Here is a 24,944-nt window from a genome sequence, read left to right as displayed (position 1 = left end):
CCCGTGTCAGCGTCAGTAATGTTTAATGTTATCAGGGTGCACGTCTCACTTTGCTTTTAGGATGGAAGGCAGAGGGAATCTTGCAGTGACAGCGTTTTTATTGAGACCTTTTGTCTCGCTCCTAATGACGGCTTTAAATTACCTCCTACATGCTTCGGTGCATTGATGGGGGGAAAACACAAAATTGAGATGTATGCTTACGCAAACAACCTGCTCACTCCTCCTCCTTCGTTGGGCCTATAGGTAGCACTTTAAAAACAGACGTCTGTGGCTGGCAGCGGCATCAGCAGCGGATGTGTCTGCCCAGAAGAATTATCTCAACAAGAAGAAAACAAGCACGAAACCCCAAAGAAGGATGGCCCACCTGCTGTGCATATGTGCTCTTTTGTGTTTGGCGTTGTGTGTCGATGCAGAGACGGAGTCGGGATTTAAAGACCTCCAACTTCAGCAAGACTTGTTGCCGTGGCTCAACAAACTACAAGACCAACAAGTAAGATGATTTTACTTTTCTCCATAATGTCCCTGAACGCGTTCTGCACTCCATCCTGTCTCTCAATGGAAACTAAGTCAACCATCAGGATGTCCTGCAAACTGTTTAATATGTGCAACATGTGCACAAACATTTTATACATCTTAGTCTTTTAAAATGGTACTTTTACTGTGAGTCATTGTGGATGCTGCCAGAGCTGCCTGTCCGATTACTGTCACTGGATCATCCTCAGAGCTGCACCTGCATGAAACAGCAGATTAGAGATTAGAGTACGAACACATTAGCATTTCCCCTTCTGGCTCTGAGCAACACATGCACAAGTTTTGTTATCTTAAGTACAAACATGGTGAAGTCAAAATTCATATTGACTTATATTTAAAAGCCTATAAGTGTTCAGAATCCTTTAATATTTACATTAAGTCAATATTTTTCTCCTTAGGAATCAACAAAGAGACAGACCTGGATAGAATGGCTTCATAAACTCTCCATGCTGGAAAACAGAAACAGCCTCGAAGGCGCCGCAGACGAGGAAAAGCAGGAGAAGAATCGACGTGGACTCGTCATGAAGACCCGCAGACTCGGCTGCAGAGTCTTCTTCTGGAAGTCCTGGGCTGTCTGCTAGCGTCCATCAACGCGGTCACATGGATAATACTTCACACTCGCTCTTTTTATGGCTTCATAGTGTGTAGTTACCTCTTGACGTTTACTTCATGTGTCGCTGCTTTAACCTCATTTTGCATCACGATCTCCTCAAGTGTTCTGTCTGTGTTACTTTTCCCCAATATGCTTAATAACTGTAACTTTTTCTGAAATAATTACAGATTACATTGATTACATAACTAATAACATGTTGAGAAGAAATGAGAACAATCATTCAACTGCATTATGTCTTAAGATTAACAACCAGAGCTCCATGCTTCATGCTCACATCTCAACAGCTCATCAGATACATAACTTTATGTATAAACTAACCCTCTTGGAGGACCAACTGGGCTCCACTCACCTGTAGAAATGTTGTATTTGACACCATTTCAGAAAGGTTCACACATGCATTCATTCATTCATCACACATCAAAGTGTTTCTGCCTCCATGAGCCCTCGTTAGCGAGCAGGTTTTTCTGGCTCATCATCTTCACTTCAGCAAGACGAAGATGTTCTTTTTTTGTGTTAAATCCAGATATTTAAAATGTCATAAATGTCTGCATGAGTGTTTGATGTTACTAGTGATCATCTTCATGGTAGACCAGCAGAGCAATAAACCCCCAGTGTGAGACATCCATTCATCCATTCATCCATTCATCCTCTGCAGCTTTGATGTTCCTGCATTTGTTTTGCCAACGATTGAAGGAAACCGCTTCCTATGTAATTGTGCCGTATAACTTTGGCATGCAAGCCGACAGAGAGGAAATATGCGCGCTTGGCATTTGTTCATGCATCTGTGTGAGTGTTCATAAATCACATTTGCATATCTGCTGAAACTCCTGTGTGTGCATAAAATATGTGTAATAAAACATCCCACATCAACGCATTGATGAGCCTGCACTGAAGTAGCTCAGCAGCAGCACGTATCCTGGAGGCCTCGTCAACACGCATCGATCTGCAGCGTGTTCAACGCTCGTGAAAGTGTGAAGGAAACAAGGCCAGATTCAAGAGAGATGTATCACGCTGGAGAGAGAGGAGGCGAGGGAATAGAGAATAGGAGGGAAGGAGAGGTGCAAAGAGGACGAGCGAGGGGAGGAGAGAGAGCATTATGAAAGTATCCGTGTTGGAGCATAACTGCAGTCAAAGCTTGGCTCAGTATCCTGTCTGTCCTCGGGCTGTTGGGATTGAACAGAACAGCTTCCCCCCGTAACAGGAACCACTGCCAGCACATTAATATGCTCATACTGCAGAGCCTCTTCAATAAAGTGAGAGAGAGTGAGAGTAAGACACGCCAAGTGTGTGAGAGGGTGTGTGGGCCAGTGGGTGTACAGTGTATGTGTGTGTGTGTGTGTGTGGGCTCCTGTGTGCACCTTCTTCCATGAGTCTCGTGGTATTCATCTGCAAACAGGAGGCGCCAAACGCCACAAACCAATCACAGAGTACGAGGAGCATCTTCCAGAAGTGAATGCAGCAATTGTCCGATACTTTTGCCAACTCTGAGCAGTTGATGTTGAAGTGAAAGATGCAAATAAAAAACACAGAACCAGCAGATGAAAGGACCATCACTCAGCCTTAATTGAACAGAGACCAATTATTTTTAATGAGAAGAAGCGAACGCTCCGCTTGTGAGGAGGAGTTCCCTCGTTCTCTTAAGAAAAGAGAAAGCAGTCCCAGTGGCACCGCATCAACACAACAGGATAAAAGAGGAGCCAGGAAAGATGCCTGGGATACAATATCCAGAACATGTTTACTCTGTGAGCCCGTGAGTCTGCAAAAGACAAACAAAGTCATGCACAAGGTCTTTATAAATAACTGCACAGGCCATAAATAAAAGAGTTTCAGACCCAGCAGAGAAGTTCTCCATGACGCACCACGGCGTCGTAGAGCAAAGCTCAAATGTAAAACTTTCACCATTCGACAGCAGATTCTGGTGACAAGCAAATGAAACTCATGATGCAAAGATAAATGCATGAGACATCATCCTGCAAAGGGATTTCTATATTGCAGAGATGTTAACGATGCCAGCTGTGACCTTTCAACGCAATCCAAGTTGTTCAGTCTTCTGCCGCATGTCAACGGGTTAAATGATGGGAAAACCACGAGTGCAGTTGTAATCAATCAACTCTTGTGTCTGTTAAGTGAACAGGTTTGATAGATGAAAGCATCAAGCGGATGTTTCAGGTGCTCAGCGTGTTCACAACAACACTCAACCTGCAGGATGGACACGTTCCACATGACGGCGTCTGCCACTGAAAGTGAAGATTCAAAGTAAACTGATGCTCATATTTCTTTTGTGCGCGTCTGTCAGTATGTCGCCACTTGGCTGCAGTCCCATTATGTCCAGTACATCTACACTAGATGTCAATGTCATGACCACTTGTAATGGTGACCCCTCCCCATCATGTACTTTTGGTTTATGATCAAATACTGGCAAAGAACTGTGCAAATCCTCCAGTGGAGTCTGTGGCGCCTGCAGCTTGTGACGATAATCTCTCGAGTGGCAGACGGCCGAGCTGCAGCTCAAAACTTCAAGAATCTGAGGAGCGAATGAACGAGCAGAGAAGTTGGAACTGGAGCAGAAGAGGAAGGAAGGAGCGTCATGGAGTGACGTCCGGACAGAAAACATCGCACTCGTTTACGGAGAAGTGAAGAAGGGCTGCTGAGTTTGTCTCTACGTCTTTGTGTCGCACGCTTTATCCTGCAGTTATTCAAGCGTTTAACATTTCTGTGTAACTGTGAGAATAAGTTGTAACGGCTGCAAAACGTCTACATCAATAAATCATGTGTTATTCTTTGTGCAACTTATACCCTGACATCATAATGGACCTTATTTTGTACGTTTTTTCCTAATACTTTTATAGATTTGCTGCTAATCATCAAATCCTGGCACGAGATGTGTTCACTCTGACCAGTGATGGAGGTAACATGGGTCATGTTGGGGCCTTCAGTGACCCTGCAGATAGACAGACAGGTGGATGTGAGAGGAGCGACGGTGCCAACAGCAGAGCCGAAGCGGAGCCCAGAGTGTTTGCACCGCCGTGTGTCTACACAAACAGACGACCTGTTCGGACTGCCAGCTCCCACCAGCGTCTGAGCATCTGACCTTCAGCTGTTTCTGCCCTCAGCGGCTGCAGAGAACAAGAGGCGTGTTGATCTTGTTCCTCCTCACAGTTGAATAGCAATAGAAATGCTGTGAAATGTGGTTCTGATGTATGTGACACCTTCAGGGTGAATTTTAATAACTTCATCATCTCAAGTTTCCCACCACGTTGTGGTTTTGTGGTTGAAAACCTCGTCTGTAGTTGGAGGGCTCGGCGTGCAGACACACTGCTGGTGAACCTGGGAAACATTACATAGCTAGCATCAGCCTGTTGCCGCGTTAGCGTTAGCATTTAGCTCAAAGCCCGCTCTGCTCATGGAAGTTCTGCATGGAAAGAAGTTCACGTTTGAGAAAACCTTGTTGGCGGTGAGCGTGAACCTTCGCTGCAGACATCACGCAGGAGTGAGGACGAGTCAGGGAGGCCTTCATCCTCCCTCCTCTTCGTCGCTCTCCTTGCAGACAGCACAGGAAGGTCTGTTTCCATGACAACCTCCGAATTAAGGACGAAGGAGCGCCATCCCAAAATCACACATCGGCTTTCGGGGCGAGCGAGAAGATAAATCACGGCTTGGAGGATTTTCTGAACCTCTCAACAGCCGTGCGTTGAGGGTTTAGTCGGCTTAATATCTTGTTGCTGCAAAGTGACATTATGATTAGTATTATTGTTATTATTGAAACACACAAAAACACACAACAGCTGTCAGTCACGATCAACAACTCATGGAATCAGTCACAGCGTAACGGGGAGGTTTTTGATAACATAGTCTTTATTCTTAAACAATCACTAACTTCATTCTGATTTTTATTATCAATGCATATTTTTATTTTTTTTATTTCATCTCACAATTCATAATGCATATATGGGCGTGTTCCAATGCAGTGAAATCATCTGCGAACATTAAAATTATAAATTCTACTTCATATCTGACACAACCAAAGCGTTTGTTCACCCTTTCATAAATCAATAAACCTCCTGAAAAGTGCTCTCCTTTACCGCTCTCGCTTTAGTTTCACCTCCTCGCTTCATCCGATCATTTCTAAAATCCTCTCATTCGGCTGTCAGCGGTTGACGTCGAGTACATCCCATTTCATGCGTTGCTTTAAGTCCACGTGTGTCTCATTTGCACCAATATAAACCTTTATAAAAAGCCACTTTCATCTGCTGGTGTTGCCTGTTGACTCACAGTCCAACACACTGTCTGCATCACTGTTCGGTACGCGCTGTGGAAGTTGAACTAATCTACCGTTACTTGCACCAGGCACATGGTAGAACACCAGATCTATGATATCTCTGCAGTTTGCTCTGTGCGACGTCATGTGTGCTATTTACTGTACATACCGCCAAATTAGCATACGATATCCAACCAGACGCAGCGGAGATGAGAAACTCTTGCATCAAAACGTTGCATAAAAAGGTTTTGGACTCACACTTCCCAAACTTGAAACGATCTTTTCTTTTCGCCTCGAAATGGAACCAAGCTCACGTCACCTCTCACCGTCATGCAAAGTTCATGCTCATCTCGGCGCCTGTAATCCCTTTTTGAACCTAAGCTGAGCTGTACACTACTTTTAATGATAAAAATACCATCGATCCCGCCCTGACCTCCTTGAACGCCACGGCGGCGGCCAGGCTTTGTGCAACGGGTGCTGGGTAACGAGCGGCCTCTCTGGCTCCATTCGTGGAACAATTGTAGGACTTCCTGAGTTAGACAAACTAATCGGGGATTAAGAATGAGCTATGTAGCATACGCGGCGTACGTACGCTGCTATTCCGTTCACCTTGTTTAAACAGCCCTGTCAGCATGTTGATTTATGAAAGAGAAGCTTCCCTTCGACAAAGCAGCAAAAGCCTCATTTCATGGGTCACGCGGCCGGGCGGGCAGACTCGTGACGGGTCACCATGTGACAGGAAACCAACCAGCACGGTGCCATCCGGCCCGAAGCCTGGAGTCCAGACGGACCGGTTCCTCAATGAGACGTTCTGCGTCCAGTGTGACGGTCCGAATGATTGCGACCTCGTAATGAAAACATCAACACATCAGGTCAAAGCGTTTAAACAGTCAGGCACCCTGTCCACCACGAGGGAGAAACCTTGAATACTTTCACAAGAAAACGAACAGAAATGGTCTTAAAAACTAGTCCACACCTCCTCACTGCCAAAAACAAGGTAGTCTCTCCTGGAAAGACGCAGCAGGAGTCTTCTAGTGAAGTTCAGAGGCATGAAAACTGATTTATGGTTGAATGTTTAGCCGCGCTAACAGCTGAGAAAGGGGTCCGTGTTTCTTGAGGTGTGAATGTCATGTGACCGTTTTCTGGCCATGGCTCATATTGCTGATGCTGGTCGATTTCTTTTTGGTGAGAATACTTTCCCTTACAATTTTCAACACGTTTGGACATCTCTTTACTTAAAACTTAAGAGTATATTGAAGTGATATCAAAACAGTTTTCCTTGACTTTGACTTTTACCCACTTGTCCAACTTCCGTTGTCGGTCTTCTCTGCTGACACACAGCGACACAGCGTTGTGTGTCAGCTTCTCCTACTTTCCTTTAGCGACACCAGACGGCTCCGTCATACTGTCATATTGTCATATTGTCATATTGTGTAGAGCAGTTACACAACCTCACCTGTCCTTTAGTCACACTTACAGTACACACCTGAGTAACCACATCCCACCCAAAGCTACCAAATACATTCAGTCTTACCTCACACAGCAGTTAGTGTGACATTCAAGATCAAACTATGAGAGAAAAATATGAGTAATTAAAAAAAAACGTTCTCAAGTTTCATAATAAAAATAAAGCAAGAATAACAATATAGTAATTGTAGTGATACGATACAACATATTACTCATGATGAGGTTGTTATAGTTATTACTGACCACAATAACACAACAAAGCTTATGAGAGTGCAATAGCATTTAGAAAAGAAACCAACGTATGAAAATTGAACATGTATTAAAGCTTGTTTTTCACAGCATAAATTGGAAATGATATATATTTGTGTGAAGAGAGACCACCATTCCTTTGTTCATCACAGCTTTTTCTCTTTTTTTTGCATAAAATGTTGGTCAAGTCCTGATTGAAAATGTTTTTTCTCTTTATATATATATATATATCCTCTTGATTGATATTAATTCATCTAAAAGGTTTTCACAGGCAAGAGTTCAGTCTGTTGTCTCTGGACAGAAACACTCCTCGTCCTCACAACACCCTGTTTTCTTTTGCGGAGGGGGGTTGAGGGGGGTATTTGGGGGGTGGGGGGGTGAGTTTTCCTATGGCCCCTCCCCCGGAGTCAGGGTGAGGCCACGCCCCCTGCTGGAAGCCCCTCCCTCCGCTGCTATGTGGAGTCCTGATTGACAGCTTTTCCTCCATTCATGGTGGGAGTCCCTGAGCTCTTCCTGGAGCGCTTGTCCTCTATCTCATGCATCGATGGCTCCCTGTACATACACACTGGAGGAGGAGGAGGAGGAGGAAGAGGAGGAAGAAGAAGAGGAGGAAGAAGAAGAGGAGGAAGAAGAAGAGGAGGAGGAGGACAAAGAGAGGAGGAGCTCAAAAAGGGGACAATGGAGAACAGATTGAAGAGATGGATGTGCAGATAGACACAAGGTCAGCTGGGAGGCTGGAGGGAGAATTTGGGCCGTAAGCACTTTTTTTTTTGTCACATTGCTTGACGAGTTTTAATGAGATTAAAGCTGCTCTCACTAGAAACACCTGAGAAATCAGATTAAAAATAAACTCACAACAGCTAAAGAAATGCACAACATGTATGAAACTGAAACAAACAACAGACTTAACACTATTATTATTACTGCAGTAATATTGTAAACATGAGTTTATGGTCTTAATCCTTTTAAGTTTGAATGAAATAGCGCATGGTGTTTATTTAATAAAGAAGGAGAAGGATGCTTAAAACTATTTAAACATGTCAAAGCCTGTTGACTTCAAAGAACTCGTCTCGATAATGAAAAACAGAATCGATCAGTCAGAGCAGGATTTTATATTTATCTAAACTAAACTCTTCAGGCTTCTTGGTTCTTTTCTGGGGTTGAAAACGTAACGCTGAACATTGGGCATGGACACAATAGTTTTGATCAGGATCACAGAGTTTATACCACTGCAACATCTTCATTGTGCTGAATTAGAGACCGCAGCTCGTTTTCATACCGCGTTGTTATTTAATGGGGACGATATCTGAAATGTCTCAGAGAGCTTCCTGAAGTAATTACAGCTTCACACCGAGCGCATGACAAACATGAAGGACGTGCATGAGCACAAAAAGCACCAAACCAACACGACACAGAGCGCTTCTCATACCTTCGATGGGCCGCGGCACAAAGTGTGACGAGGGCTTCGTCTTCTTCACCCGGTTGCCCTTCATCACTTGCCCCTCCTTGGTGAGGCCGAGGAACCAGGCCCGGCCCGACTCCTGCTGCCGGTACACAGTGGACGAGTAGATCACGTAGTAGTTCTCAAAGACGGACTCCTTGAACTTGCACTCAGGTGTGAACATCTCCTGCAAAAGAAAAAGAGACCGGAGGATATAGCTAGAATATTAAAACACAACATATATATTGTTGTTTGTATCGGCATGAATACGGCAACACAACAGAAGGACGATTTGAATGAAAGCTGCGTCTGTCTCACGCTGCCAGTACTGGCTCTCATCACGAGCATGTGTACACTGCCAAGGTCAGCAAACATACTGTGTTTACACACACACACACACACACACACACACGCACGCACGCACGCACACACACACACACACACACACCCTTAGAGTTGCAGTAATCAGTCTTATTAGAATAATGGTGAACAACTGTGGAAGATTGTGATCTCTCTTTCTTAAATATCTCCTGCAGCCGATGCTGCTTCCTGCTGGAGGTGACTGTGTGTGTGTGTGTGTGTGTGTGTGTGTGTGTGTGTGTGTGTGTAGGGAAGATGTTTGGAAACGTTGTGTTAAAAGTTTGGTCGCCCAAATTAGAAAAACATTCTCATGTTATTTACTCTGTTTTCAGCTACTGAGTCTGCAGATTGTCCAAAGTAAAAGTTACTCTGACTCTTCCAGGGTGACCCGTCCTCCCCGCGGGACACACACACACACACACACACACACACACACACACACACACACACACACACACACACACACACACACACACACACACACACACACACACACACACCGAGCGGCCGTCCCTGACCCCCTTGTGCGTACGGTGCGAATCACACTCATTGGGAAGTGTGAACAAACAATCATGAATCATAACTTGTGAGCACAAATTAATCAAAACGTGAGAACAAATGAATTAAATTGAGGAAATGGATTAAATATCGTGTGTGCAAATCATCAAATATCCTTTGTGTGTCCGCTCCTGAGCTAATAATGATGAATTACTTTTGTTAACCTGATGTTTCAATGCTTTAAGTGCGTTACATGGAAGTGGATTCAGCCATTGTTTTGGGTTTAGAGGCAGAAATCTCACAGAAGTGTATCTCAAACCGTTACACAATGAACCTGATGCATCCACACAGATAGGTGAGTGAATATGGGTTTATGTTATTCAGGTAAAATGATCCCTTCAAAGCTTGCGGGAAAAATATGATTTCACCAACTCTAAAGTGTGTGACATGTTGAAGGTGTTTATGTTTTGGCATCTTGACACGTTACCTCATCAGCTCCTGATGGCACTGAGGTGTGTTGCTAAAGCTATCGCTAACGCAGCGCTAACAACCTGAAATCAAAACAATGAGGGGACACAAATCAAAACAGGCTGGTTTAAGATCCATTAGGTGATGTGTTTTTTTCACATAACATTTAGTAATTGTACTTAATGTCAAATTATTAATGTGTGCCACTTTCGCCCAATCATACGGCGTTCAGCTGAATGCGTCGCAGTGTGTGCGACCGTTCATTTGTGAGACACAGCAGGCTGTGCAAAGGACTCTGGGAAGGTTAGGTCACGTGGTCGCTTGAGCGTGGAAACGTCTCGCCGGGCGGCAGGAGGCAGGACGAGCGGCGTGCAGGACGAGCGGCGTGCAGCGCCGGCGGCGGCGGACTGTCTGAGCCTGACGGCACAAAGTCAAGCGGCCGTCTGGCTGCGTGTGTGTTCATGTGTGAACGTATGTGCTGGCGTGGGAGGCAGACAGTGATGCACACCAGCAGGCGTTCTGCCTTCTTCATCTGCTTGGAACCATAATAAGGCCGAGAACACACACACACACACACACACACACACACACACACACACACACACACACACGCTCCAGAATCCTCCCCTTCACAATCAGCCACTTTCACTTTGCTGACAGCAGAATCTCCTCCAGATTCCTCCACAAGGACGACACTCTGTTACTGTCGGGAGGAGGCGAGCGGCGCTGCAGAAGCTCCGGCTGCGAGGCGATGGAGGTGGAATGGAAGTGACTTTGAAGTCTTTGACAGAGCACCTTATTTGTGGATGACGGAGTGGAAATATGAGGTGAAGAGACAAGGCCCGAGTCGCTCCTGATTAATGGCGTCTTCTTAATGGACACGTATGAACCACAGCGGTACGGAGACGGAAACACACACCACGCCGGCGCACACGCACACACACACACACACACACACACACACACACACACACACACACACACACAATGCAAAGCGTTCGCTTCCTCTGCCAAGAAAATACAATCAACCAAAGTTTGTCATCGCGGCAAAGGGAGGGTTTTTTTTTCAGGAGCTGTGTCACATGTCAGCACGAACAGGCTCATTAATGATAAACTATTTACAAGGATGCTTATTAATATTCTGTGGTGATCTGAAGGGGAGGCGACGGTGTGAGACTGCTGACGCTCACATGAGAGATGAATAAACACAGTGAACAAACACAAGGAGCTGGAGACAGAATATTAATGTTTAACCGTTTCAGCACAACCTTTATATGTTTTCTACCAAAGATTTATTTACATTTCCTCCTTGTTTAAAATGTTTTACCACCAGTGAAACCAGAGTACTTACACACACATGATGATGGAAAGTAACTAAGTACACTAGCTCAAGTACTTTGAAGTACTTGTTTGACAAATACCTTGACAACACGATGTGTGACCTCCTCTTGAATATTATTTGTTGATAAAACTGTGTGTGTGGTGTTTTGACACAAAATGACTTTCACCAGTATTAACATGTGAGGTCAGAGGTCGGTCACCAGCTGAACATTAAGACAAACTATATTATTAATACGGCTAGAAGTTACCTGAATGTTGAATGGTTTATTAAAAGCACAGCGAGTGTCTCTCAGCTTCTGTTTAAAGAGATGTTCTGGGCTCAAAGCGGCTCAACCTCCATGCTAACGACGCTAGCTTAGCTTCTTTACAACCACAACGAGGCTGGAAGAACATCCACCACATTCCCTGTTTGTATACTTAGATCATTACAAATAATATGAGACACTCTGCTGTTCAGTGTGCTAATCTACTACAGACATCTTTAGTCAACTAATGAACTAAGACAGAGCAACCCTCACTGATGCTTTTTAATAGACTAAATCATTAATCACCAAAGTGAAAACTAAATAGTAATTCAGAATAAACGGTCATTATTTGCAGCCTAATGAACTCAAACCTCTCAGACTTCACTCAAGTTTTAATTTGCTAACTTCTCAACATGAGGTCATTGAAGGTGAGGTCACTAAACAACATTATCCTTTGTTACCCAAACAGCATCTGAAGTCACTCCTTGACCTTTCACCTCCCTCTTCAGCGAAGGTTTCACCAGCACACATTGTTCAGTAACAATAAGAAATGAGTCGCTGATGGACAGTAGATAATAATAATAATAGATAATAGATGATAGCTGGATGGATGCACAGCTCAGAGAACAGTGTTACTGCTGAGCAGTAAACTAGGTCAGACCGAGAAGTGTTATAAATAATGGAAGTGAGCTCTTCGTTGGCGATGCTCAGCCCCCGCGCTCTTCATCGCTAAACACTCCTCACAAACATCATCACCCGGCGCTACAGCAGCTTCCAACCTGCAGCGGCCTCGACGGCGAGCTCTGCTCTGCCGGCAAGGAAGACGACCGGCAACCGGCAACCGGCAACCAGCAACCGGCAACCGGCGACCAGAGACTAAGCTGCCACTTCGTCGATGAACCGTGAGATTCAGACGCCTGACACCTGGATGAAGACGGAGAGAGAAAAGCTTCCCGAAGGTGGAACTCAACAACCGCTCAGAGTCGTCTTAGAGAAGACGGAGCTGTCGCGTTTCCCCTCCTCATGAGATGAAGCAGCAGGGAGAGGAAAATAAAAACAAGGGAGTGTTTGAGGGGAGAAGGATGAGTAATTATCTCCCCGGGGACAATGAAGTGAGGGAGCCGAGCGTCGAGGCTCTGAGAAGTCAGGAAGACGGAAGAAGACAAAACGAGTGTGAGAAACGTCACGCTGTGGAGAGCGAGGGAAAGATAACGATACGGTCAAATATCAGTAAATGTGTAAAAGTAATAAGACGATGAAAGCGAAGCTCTTGTTTTATAGCAGCAAAGGCGTCATGAGAGCTCGTAAAAGAGTGAATGAAGAACAAAACCTTCCTTTACAGTCCTCCTGCACTTCAGCGTCGCCAACAGAATTAAACAGGTAAATAATGTGAGATGGAGGAACAGAGGCTCTCTTAGGGCTCCTGGAGGCCCCTGGAGGCCCCTGAAGGCCCCTGGAGGTTCCTGGAGGCTCCTGAGCTTCCTGGGATCCAGCCCTCCCGCCTTCTGCTCATAGAGGATGACGATGTTTCGTGCTTCACACCTGAGGAGCCGGCCCTCCTCCGTACGACCACAGACTTTATTAAAAGAGACTTTCAGCTCTCGCTGTGAACACATTTTACCTTCAGACCGACGTCCTCTTCTCTCTTGGATAGAAACGTGAAAAAGGATTTTAAAAAGTTCTGAACCACTTTTATTGAACAATGAAGACGACACATGACGAGTGTGTGTGGGAGGTCACGCAGCAACTCAGGGTCTACTTAATGAAAGGCTTTAGTTTGACGCAGGTAGGTGGGAGGAGGGTTATTATGAGCCTCATAGTAAGTTGTTTATGAGCTTCAGTTGTGAATGAATCCGTCAGCGTGAGTCATCACAGCCTGCGTATGCAGCGTACGTCCTTCTCTGAACCTTTGAGAATGTTTGCTACTGAAAGAATTTATTCAACTTTTAAAAAAGAAATGTTGATGTGTTCTTCTTCAACTGTTCGCGACGTCTCTGGCGGTGAAGCCGATGCAGAGTAACGCAGCATCGCTTCTCTCCTCCACGGACCGGACGAGTACTTTGACAATGAAAACCTTTGAGGGGCAGTTTGTGGATTCCAGCTCTTGCCAGACATCCGACACATCGCCAGACGTCCATCAGCCGAGGATTGTGGGTAACGCAGTCCTCCCATCCTCTTGTAGCACCATGAGACTTATATCACCACCAACCAGGGATATCTGTAGCTCTGCCTATGTCTTCATGCCATTTCTCTCTCTCACACACACACACACACACACACACACACACACACACACACACACACACACACACACACACACACACACACACACACACACACACACACACACACACACACACACACACACAAAATCCTCCACTGCAGCTCATTTCCAAAAACGAAGCATCTCATCGTCCTCAGTGCATTAAACATGACGTCATGTCTTATGTTACACTGCAGATACAACATATGTTTTCATGATATTACTCCCCAACTGAGTCTTAAAATTATAAAAGAAATTCAATATTTTCCACTGCGAGCGCAGGACTTTCATAATCTTTTATAATCCTGCAGTATATTTGGCTCATAGAACAAAGACACTGAACAAGTGAAAATGTTCACAGCTCAGATTGCGTTCATCTATAAAGGAACTTCTCTGCAGTGCAAACCCTTTCATCCTTTTATGATTCAGAATCAGGATGACAAAGTTAAACAAAGCAGCAGCAGCACTCAGTGGACCGTTAGCTTTACAGACGAGCCTCCGCTCGCAGCCGCTACATTAAAAAGAGGCTATTTCAAAAAGGGATGAGCACCGAACCTGATGTCAAATGAAATGTAAAACATGCGCGGTGCGGCTTCACCAAAACAAGAGGAGGGGGATGAGCTCCAACACAAAGGCATCTGAAGAGCTCTGGATCAGAGATGAAAGCGCTCCGAAGAGTCTTTTCTGCAGTGGGATATTAAGAGAGACAAAACAACGCGTGTAAATGAACCAACACACATGCCGGTGACGCACAACCACGGGACCGGAGCCAGCAGCCGCATCTTACCGAGCGGTAGAGCATCCCCTCTCCGTTCATGCCGATGTAGAAGCCGCTCTTCAAGCCCTGGATGGCCACCACTCTCAGACCCACGGGAATAAGATTGAACAGAGCTGCAGAGCGAGGTTGAGGGAGAGAGACACAAAGAGACAAAGACACAAAGACACAAAGAGACATCAGACAGATTAAAGAGCAGAGCATAAACTATAAACACTGATGCAGCTCAGACGGTGCAGCTTCAACGTAAAAGACAAAACACAGAAACTTCTCGTCCAAAAGAAGATGCAGAGGCTCCGACAGTAAACAGTATGAACAGCTGACCACCTGGCTGAAGAAGAATGTGTTCAATATTTACTAAAGAGATGAAATTACACGTGAATGTAGCACAACATTACATGGATTTCATTCATTTATATTTATGTGACTTTATGGTTTGATTGGACGTATGCGGTAATAAGCTGATGGAGAACATTTGTCTTCAGGACTTTAATGTTGAATAACACCGTGGACATCACACAAGTGGGCCCTCAAAGACGATGACATCATCCAAGAGGCTTCATTAAATACTGTAAACAAGTCTAACTGTACATCCTGTTATCTCTGGAGAAGTTATCTTCTACTGAAAGCTTTTCTCTTGACTGAGTGTCGGTGTTTGGTGGGGGGTGAGGACGTCTTGCTGCCGTGTTGACGGGAGCATCGCGGCGGTGGAGACGATCAGATGAAGCCGGCTGGACGAGAGGCGACGTGACAACACGGGTACGTCCTGCGAGCGGATTCAATTTCACTCGATAAATATTGACGCGCTGCTTTCGCCTGCCAATGGTTTGCTCTGCCCTCGGGCCACTGGGACCGGCGACGCACACCGGCCACTCTTGCAGTTTTGTGTACCCTTGAGGGGCCAGATCTTTGGGATCGGCCGACTCAAGCAGAATGTGAGTCCATTAGCACCTTACACTTTGTTTTCTCAGGCTTTTCCATCTCTCTTTTCTGTCATAACTCTCTCCTTCTCCTCTGTCTGTTCTTTCTGTTTCCCTCCACGTTGCTGCTCAGAGGACTCGTCTTGTCCCTGAAACCAGCAGTGATGCATCCTGGTCCCTGAAACCAGCAGTGATGCACCCTGGTCCCTGAAACCAGCAGTGATGCATTCTGGTCCCTGAAACCCAGCAGTGATGCATCCTGGTCCCTGAAACCCAGCAGTGATGCATCCTGGTCCCTGAAACCAGCAGTGATGCATCCTGGTCCCTGAAACCAGCAGTGATGCATCCTGGTCCCTGAAACCAGCAGTGATGCATCCTGGTCCCTGAAACCCAGCAGTGATGCATCCTGGTCCCTGAAACCAGCAGTGATGCATCCTGGTCCCTGAAACCAGCAGTGATGCATCCTGGTCCCTGAAACCCAGCAGTGATGCATCCTGGTCCCTGAAACCAGCAGTGATGCATCCTGGTCCCTGAAACCAGCAGTGATGCACCCTGGTCCCTGAAACCAGCAGTGATGCATTCTGGTCCCTGAAACCCAGCAGTGATGCATCCTGGTCCCTGAAACCCAGCAGTGATGCATCCTGGTCCCTGAAACCAGCAGTGATGCATCCTGGTCCCTGAAACCCAGCAGTGATGCATCCTGGTCCCTGAAACCAGCAGCGATGCATCCTGGTCCCTGAAACCAGCAGTGATGCATCCTGGTCCCTGAAACCAGCAGTGATGCATCCTGGTCCCTGAAACCCAGCAGTGATGCATCCTGGTCCCTGAAACCCAGCAGTGATGCATCCTGGTCCCTGAAACCAGCAGTGATGCATCCTGGTCCCTGAAACCAGCAGTGATGCATCCTGGTCCCTGAAACCAGCAGCGATGCATCCTGGTCCCTGAAACCAGCAGCGATGCACCGCCGTCCCAGATCAACACGCTCCAGCTTTCTGAGCCGTCTTACTTGCATCAAGGCCCTCGACAGACTCCATGATAGCCTGGCTTGAGCAGAGGCAGTGAAAGAGACAATAATAGGACACGCTCGTCCACCATTTTGCTGTAATGATGATCTGCTTTCGTTCAGCAGCCAAAGGATAAAACAGCTGACAGGAACATTCAGCTTTTAAATGCTCTTCTATTTGCAGCTCTGCGGTTGATGGATTTCATAATTACGACTGTTGGAGAACCTGATTTGCTAATCCTGATCCTGAATAACCTCAATCCCATCTCTCAGCGAGGGAGAGAGAGCGGCTGGCTTTCTGAGATCTTCCACCACCAGAGAGAGAAACAAAAAGAGTTCCAACAACCCAATAAAGAGAAATCTTGCAACGGCAACTCTTTCCAGCCGCTACAAGCAAATCCTGCAGGTCGGCTGAAGAAAGTGTATTTAATGTGAGGAATACTGGCACAGCGGGAAATAAACCCTGGAGGAAAGAAACCCTGGAGGAAAGAAACCCTGGAGGAAAGGTTCAGAAAGCACTGAGCCAAACTTCAGATGCTGAGAACACATCTCCAAACCCAGAGAGGAATGCAAACGTAAAGGAGGGACTTACAGTCCAGTTCTGTGAGGCGTTCGCTCTCATATCAAGTCTTATTGGTCCCAATAGTGTCGCTAATCCAATTTCAATAAAGTAAACTAAACAGTCTTGGTTTGTTGTCCATCAAGCAGGAGAACCAGAGACAGGTGGAGTCTCATCACCTTCATATCTGTCTGTGTGCAGGTAATTAAGACGAGCGATCAGCTGACGACAATCAAATTAATAACTGTTCAAATTTGAACACGAGTGTTAATTAATTGAAGGCCGTTTCCGCAGCCGTTGCATTTAGTTAAGCTTCACACACTAAAGCCGTTCTACACACTGCAGTGATCTATTTATTGTATTCCTCCTCACAGTTTATTGAATATGTCGCGTCAAAAAGGTCTTATGAGTTCATAAAAGTTAAATTCCGTTTATTTCTTTGTGCATTTCTCCAGCTGAGTCTGTTCCGTTGTGTCGGCATCCAGCGCAGAAATATAGCAAATAATAAAAAAGTGAATTGAAGCTCAGGTCGAGTCCTGCTCCTCCAGCCCACTGAAAGAAATGTCTGTCTTCCATCTGCAGCTGCTGAGGAAGCAGCAGGTCAGAGAGTCGATGGTTCAAGGGTGACGGGATCTATAACTCTGATAATCCAGCCGGGCGATCAATAGTTTAACGCAAGACAAGAATTCTAAATCTTCATCGACCTCGTTCATCTCTCCTGATCACTTTTTTCTTTACTCTTTCTGGCTCTTCCTCCTCGTTCCTTCCTCTTCGGACCGTCTTCCAGCTCTCACAGAGAGAATTATTCATGGAGTACAAACAGGGAAGGTGGTATTTTTAGTTTCCTCGGGCTGAATTATTCACTGCTTTCCTCCGTCCACGGGAACGAGAGGATTACCTCGAGGTGGGGAAACCCTCACCTCCAACAAAAAGCTCACAAGCAAAACCTCTAGAAGTCAATGACGATGAGCCGAAGCTGCACAGAGGAAACGCATCGAAAAGTCTTTTACAGTTCTGTGTTTTGTGCTGTCGTCTTCCTTCATCCCATAAGTACCGAAGATCTTTCTCCTCATAAAATATAAACAGGCGAGTGACAGCGAGAGGCCTTTCCACCGCATGAGACGCGCTGCAGCAGCAGCTTCCTTCAAGGTATTCTGGAGAAGAAAGGTCATGATTAGTTTCCTGTCTGGAGTCGTTTTTATTCGGCTTTGACGACTGTTCTGCGTCTCTTCTTTGTTACTAAAGTCTGCATGTTTTAGGTTTTCCCTGTTTGTCTGTTGCCGTGAGAGCAGACGTGAACGCTTCAGGGTTTGTTCCCCGGAGACCATTTATCCATCATGGAAAGTCGATGGGTGGTGAAATATTGCAAAGAAATGTCTCCGGGAGGATCTACGTCACGAGCGGAGCTGCAGATGCTTCAGGCGACGGGTTTTTCCAGGAAGGAAATTCTGCTGCGTTAATCACAGACGCCTCGGAGCCGATCAATCAACACAACGCGCCACTTACAATCATGCAGTGAACGCAGTGGAAGTGGTCGACTTAGAGAAACAGCGACGGGGATATTGAAGACATTATTCACTTGGGGATAGAAATCAGAACACAAAGCGCTCCCATCCATCACGTGTGTTTTAGTTATGAAAGGTCTACTTTGGAGGAAGTGAATGGATAAAGCAGCTGAGGAGGTTTTGACATTCATGTCCACCGTTTCATCCTAAACGTACCGTCGCATCAGAAGAGGCGAAAAAGAGGACGTTCTATTTAAACGGGATGTTTTTCGTATTGATAATCCAATTCAACGAGGGAATGTTCAACTTATTTTGGAGCGCTTCAGGCCGGCATCAATTATGTAAGACTGAAAAATGAGAAGGCGCAGCGTATTAAATGTGGTAATATATTATGCAGCCGAGGGACTCGTCGCCATCAGCTCGTTTGTTCTGGCGTCCGAGGCGCTTCACTCACTGTGGTCGCTGTTCTCGTCCTTGCTGCCGTCGATGGTTCCATCCGGCTGCATCTGCAGGTAGAAGCCCTGCTGGCTGAAGAGTCGCGTCACGATGCCTTTCAGCTGCGGCTCTGAAACACACACACACACACACACACACACACACACACACACGCACACACACACACACACACCGTCGGCCAAGACACAGCCCCACCAAGAACATGTCAGAACAGCGTTCTCCAGACAGAAGCAGTGAGTTGATCAGCTGCGTCTTCACACTCACACTGAACCGTTTGATTCATTAAAGCTGTGAAAGATGGAGAGCAGAACTATAACAGACTTCACACCTTTAGATCTTCTCAAGCATTTAAAAACACTTTCAACAAAACTGTTTTTGAATTGCATAATTCAAATAGAAATCGATGAAATGCTCAATTATAATGAAACATTTTGAATAAATGATTGTTCTTGTGGCATAACTGCCTGCTCACTCAAAAACAACCATTTCATCCCTTGAACTCCTACTATCTGTTGAACATCAGTAAGACTGTAATAGATTAGTTTGTAATGACTCATATGTTACCACATCATCCCAAAACGTCTGTTTGAGGGTCTGAACGATGACAACATGACAGAAATCACAAAGATACTTCCTCATCATGCCGTCCTGTATTTAGCACAACAAAGAGACACGTTGCATCACTTTGAAGCTGAAGTTTAACGTCATAACGTTCACTAACATGTCGACGGTTTCTTTATTTGAAGCAGCTGTGCATGTTCGGGTCCATATCGACGTTCAATGAGACATTTTTACAGCGAACACGTTCACCCAAAGGACTCCAGCTCTGTATCCTGACAGAAAAGACACTGACCTAAAGTTTCCACAACTTTATTATTATACGTTTCATTGCGATCACCCTGAACTGACCTCCAGCTGGGAGGCGGTGACATCCGGCAGCGTGCCAGCGTGCAGCTGGAGGCGCTCGCCACTTCAGCAGCGAAGGAAACGAGGATCGGCTCGAGGGAACGAAAAGCTCCCGGCCTCAATGTCAGGGAAGAAGTAGATGTGTAAAAAGAGTTCGTCTGAGGGGAGACGTGCGCAGATAACGCCGGCTGGTCTGTGGATGTTGCGCAACAGGCCGGGTCACATGACACCGTGAGTGTAAACAAGACTTGTGGCTTCAGAGAGCAAACACTGGGGCGGCAGTTAGAGAGTTCATATATGCAACCATGTTCATATGTTTCTTAAGTTTTACTGTCATTAATAAATCACTGAACTTTAATGTTTGTTTTCTGCCACGTCGTCAGAGATTCTGAGACCAGCTGCATTGAAATCAGACGTCAACTCGGTTGCTGGATGCGACTGATCTTCTGGTCATGGCGCGTTGTGTCTCAGCTGAATGCTGCCGGCTTCGTCTGCAGGGCTCACTCACCTTCTGATGGATGATGTGTGATTGCAATAAGAGGAAATGAGTGAGCACGACTGTCCTACAAGGTCAGAACACGACTCGGTGGTCACGCCGTGCAGTCGGGCACAGAAACCCCCAAAAGCAAAACACAACATGTTCTAAAAGAGAAAAACAGAATCAACGTTTCTGCTGGATCTTCAACAGTAGCAGCAGATGTTGAGTCTGTACTTAAAAGCTGATCACTGCAGGAATTACTGGTGCATATGGCTCATATTTTTACAGATGACAAGTGAGAGCCCAGAGAAAGACGAGGCGGCGGAGCGATGACCCCCAACTGGACTTGTTCACCTCAACTGTTCATCATCCTGGACTCCAGCCCCGACTCACCGGCCCCTGAGGGGCCATCAGTCCCTGGGACAGGCCCTTCATCATCCATCACGGGCAGGGTGATGAGGGTGTGTGTGTGTGTGTGTGCGTGTGTGTGTGTGTGTGTGTGTGTGTGTACATGAGAGTATCAGTAAATCACATGTGATAACTACACTTCTATAAATTAAGACCTCAACGCGGGCCGAGCAACCGCTGACGGGTCATCAGTTCCAATCATTTAGCAGAGTGTGTGTGTGTGTGTGTGTGTGTGTGTGTGTGTGTGTGTGTGTGTGTGTGTGTGTGTGTGTGTGTCTCTGTGTGTCTCTGTGTGTGTGCGTAGATTTAAACAGACTTCATGTCAAACTTCAGAATTTACAACATGTGTTTGTGCAATAAAAAAAAAGAGAAGAGAGTCTTTTAGTGGCAACATACAGCAAATCATTCTGTGTGTATGGGCCATTAAAACGTCAATAAATATACTTCATACCAGTACAGGAGGACAAAAACATTTATGTACGTTGACAAACGGCGTCATGACCATGAAATGCAGAATGATCGTCAGCTGTTCTGATAACATGTCGGACACGGAGGAACACAACAGATCCATAAACACCAAAACACGGTCAGAACCTCTACACGCACACGGTACGTCACATGTTCACAGACACAGAACGAGTAGCGAGGAGAGGAGAGGAGGACTGATCCGACATCGACGGACACAGAGAATGAGGCAGGAACAAGATGAGAGGAGGCCGAGCCACAGACAGAGAGAAGAGACAGAGGAGCCACAAACAACCGGCTACTGGAGGCGAGAACCAACGAAAGCTTAAAATATCCAACAAAGCAACAGAGAAGGAGGGATGAAAGAAGAGAACAAAAAGAAGAGATCAGCAAAGGGAGAGTCGGCTGTCAGACAGGTGTTGAAGCCCCCCGCCCCTCCCTCCCCCTCTGGCCCTCCCCCTTCCCCACCTCCCCCCTCGGGGGTCGACATGGACGGAGATGGGGTGGAGACGAGAGGAAACACAGCACACACGGATGGAGGCTGAGCTACTGACCTAGCCTGCAGCCCTTATGGGACACCTGTGGAGGTTTCGAGGGTGCATCTTACGGAGTGGGGGGGTGGGGTTGGGGTTGGGGATAGAAGGAAAAACAACAGTCTTTTAAACAGGCAGAATTCATTCATTCTCCAGCGTATCGGCTGTTTAATGCAGATATATATGGCAAGGCATCAGTGGAAAAGTAAGGACATACATAGAGCATCAGCTTTCTGTGTGGAGTTACCCACCTGCCCGACACACAGAGTCTGGAGGCCCGGCTGCCTCGTCCTGTGTCTGTTTGCTTCTGCTTCTGTTTCTATTTTGGCATTTGAGGCCGCGTTTGGCACCGAGGTTGTTTAGTCTGTTTGGTAAAGCCGTGCGACAGCAGGGTTTTAATGGAGTCTGTGTGTCTGGCTGGCAGCGCGTCGTCTCCCTGTGAGGACGTGTCTCTCTGTCCTCATTCACAGGAAGAACTTTCTGGATTCTCGGAGGCCCGGCTCGCGGTCCGTGCAGCTGGACAGAGCCAGGGGAATAGAGAGGGGGAGGCCGTATAGCACGGAGTGTAGTGTCTATCAATACAGTCAGAGAAGCTCTTAATCACTGAGGCTAGACCTCCCTTCACTGCAGTAAAGCTCCCTCTTGGCAATAAACATTTACCATTAAAACATTTAATCTCAAAAGAGCATTGGTGCACTGCAGTGCCACTTATCTCCCCTGGACCCTAATCTGCAGTCATATCAAATGAGGCAATTTAAAGCATTTATGAGTGCATTCAAGTTGTGTTTTGAAGAGGAGGGATACACAAAATGAAGTGTGCAAAAGTCGAGGCTTTAATAAATATTAGATATGGAAACAAAAGCTGCTCAGACTGAGACATGAGTTTGAGCTTTTTGTTCCAGAGTGATTGATTATTCTGAGCATCAATACATAAAGGGGGTAACGTCACAGCATACAGATCTTCCCTCTGCATTCAGGCTGCTGGGTGAGCGCGGAGGCTGCGCGCGGAGGGTCGACAGACCACCAGACCTCATGGAACAGGTGGATGTTACGCACCGCGGAGAAAATCTCTCCTCCGGCTGAGATTGGAGCTCATGACTGCAGTGTAATTGTCCAAAGGGGGCGCGGTGGGGGGGCTGGGGGGGAACATATCACATCAGGAAAAACCTACAGCACTGACCTGGTCGCCGCCGAACTGGTCTTTTCTTGCCGCTGCAGAAACGGACTTTGCTGAAGACCCCCAAGAAATGCCTCTCGCAGATTGAGCGGGGGTCTTTGCTGGGGCTGGGGCGGCGCTTCGAGGTCGAGACCCGGTCGCTGTTCGACTCCCTGGCCTGGCGTTTCGCCCGGATCAGGGAGCTGGCGATCGCGGCCATCTCCCCGAACCGAGTCTGATCACCGAGAGTCTAGTTCGGCAGCAGTCGGATCTTGATGCAGCTGCTTGGCGCAATAAAACACACACACACACACGCGCGCGCGCACTCACACGCACACACACGCACAAACAAACAAACGAGAGCGTTGATTCTCTGCTTCGCGTCCACGAGCGTTTCAACCAAATGTCATCCTAACGAGGAGAAAGCCTCCGAGTCCCGGGCATCAGCGCGCGTCACACGGCCGCCTCATGAGCGCGGGCACGACGTCTGATTCCCTCAGAGCTTCAACAGCGAGCGACACAACGCGGCAACCCGCGGGCTGCGGGCTGCGGGCTGCGGGCTGCGGGCTGCGGGCTGCGGGCTGCGGGGCCGACGCGGCAGCCGTGGAAACGCAACAGAGGAGTTAAGTTGCTGCGGCTGCGTGTCGCGCAGAGCTGCAGGTATTCCAGGTGGAGCGCGCCGCGTGCGGCTCCGTCGTCCTCCTCCGCGCAGCAGCTTCTCTCCTCGGGCTCCCCGACGCCTTTGGATCCTTCACGTTAATCTAAATCCACGCACGAGAAAATTATCCCAACTTTTTTTCTTCTTCTTTTTTCTTCCTCCTCTCCCCTTAATCCATCACTCCGTGCACATCGGTGAATGAGACCGTTCTCTGGCGGCCCACGGGACGGTGCGCGAGCCAAGACGAGTGAGCTCGTCCCCGGTTCTGTCGATGGCAACTCGGGATGCAGTGTGGCGGGGGGTGGGGGGGGGCTGCGGTGCACGGATGCTGCAGAGATGTAATTTAAGCCTGCATGGAAGGATGCTCGTCTGGAAAGCAACAATTAGTTGAGCTGAACACGTCGGAGGGATTTTGAACGAAGTAACCAGAAAGTACTGCGACGCTGACGGCGAGTTACAGCCAGAGAGAGAGAGAGAGAGAGAGAGAGAGAGAGAGAGAGAGAGAGAGAGAGAGAGAGAGAGAGAGAGAGAGAGAGAGAGGAGAGAGAGAGAGAGAGAGAGAGAGAGAGAGAGAGAGAGAGAGGCTGTCCGTGACGTTCTCTCTCTCTCTCTCTCTCTCCCTCTCCCTCTCCCTCTCTCTCTCTCTCTCTCTCTCTCTCTCTCTCTCTCATACGTGATTGAGGTTCGTAGTTTTGAACAGAGGAAATATCGATGATATCTGATAAATAAAATGTGTGTGAATATAAAATATAGGCATATAAAGGGAGGAGACATGCAGGATGGGTGTCTATGCAGGGGTAAGTGGGTGCGCGCGAGTGGAGTGAGTTTTTAGTCATTTGGGGGCGTGTGCACGTCTGGAGGGGGGGGGGGGGCGCTCACGTTGAATTACAATTAAAAAAAATCAGAATTTGCAAGCCAGTTTTTTGTTAATAGGTCAACGAGGTTATGAAACTAATGAATGCAGTGTGCATGAACAGTTATATCTTAAGCAGCTTGAGCTAATCTCATAGTTTATAAACTCAGGATATGAGCTCATTTGGCCATTAAGAAGTGTGGATGAAAGGATTAATTTCCCCAGGTTTCAGCACATGAATATGAACCAACACACACGGTCCTTTAAAAAGACACAACAACACATAGACACACATGACGTGTGGTTCATGGAAATGAAATGAGCATTTTCAACAACAATATAGTCCTTATCATAAACCATGAAAACATACTTTAACATTCAACGCTTAAAACTCTGCGTTTGTTATATTTGCTGAATGTTTCCGCCGGCAGCGGATGATTAAAAATGATGTTTACAGATGAGATATAAATCAATGCAAAGTCTCCAAAAATATGCATCTGTGCATGTGCTTTTGGTTTCATGTCTATTATTGCAT

At 46.6% G+C, this 24,944-nt stretch overlaps 2 protein-coding genes across 4 annotated transcripts in view; one reads left to right on the top strand and one right to left on the bottom strand.

Annotated features, from left to right (window-relative positions):
• Positions 1-355: 355 nt before the first annotated feature.
• LOC137802239 (somatostatin-1-like) lies at positions 356-1,262 on the top strand. The gene is made up of 2 exons (XM_068599976.1): positions 356-490; positions 930-1,262. The coding sequence occupies exons 1-2, from the start codon at positions 356-358 to the stop codon at positions 1,110-1,112; spliced, it is 318 nt and encodes a 105-aa protein (XP_068456077.1). The 3' UTR covers positions 1,113-1,262.
• Positions 1,263-5,003: 3,741 nt separating this feature from the next.
• Positions 5,004-24,944, bottom strand: part of fgf12a (fibroblast growth factor 12a) — a 24,206-nt gene continuing 4,265 nt past the window's right edge. The window contains exons 1-6 of one of the 3 annotated variants that reach the window (XM_068571536.1): positions 22,923-24,009; positions 21,764-21,811; positions 18,951-19,061; positions 14,522-14,625; positions 8,548-8,746; positions 5,004-7,683 (exon numbers count right to left, since the gene is read on the bottom strand). In XM_068571536.1, the coding sequence (XP_068427637.1) occupies positions 7,571-7,683; positions 8,548-8,746; positions 14,522-14,625; positions 18,951-19,061; positions 21,764-21,811; positions 22,923-23,118 (771 nt within the window). In that variant the 5' untranslated portion in view covers positions 23,119-24,009 and the 3' untranslated portion in view covers positions 5,004-7,570. Of the gene's footprint in view, positions 7,684-8,547; positions 8,747-14,521; positions 14,626-18,950; positions 19,062-21,763; positions 21,812-22,922; positions 24,010-24,944 lie in introns of those variants that run through there. The other 2 variants (XM_068571537.1, XM_068571538.1) reach the window with 2 other exon arrangements.

The sequence above is a fragment of the Clinocottus analis genome, unplaced genomic scaffold, assembly GCF_023055335.1.
Source record: "Clinocottus analis isolate CAN_PGR_092001 unplaced genomic scaffold, fCliAna1.0.p SCAF_11, whole genome shotgun sequence".
Taxonomy (NCBI): domain Eukaryota; kingdom Metazoa; phylum Chordata; class Actinopteri; order Perciformes; family Cottidae; genus Clinocottus; species Clinocottus analis.
Note: the sequence above shows the minus strand (reverse complement) of the source record. Positions and strands in the feature narration are given on the sequence as shown.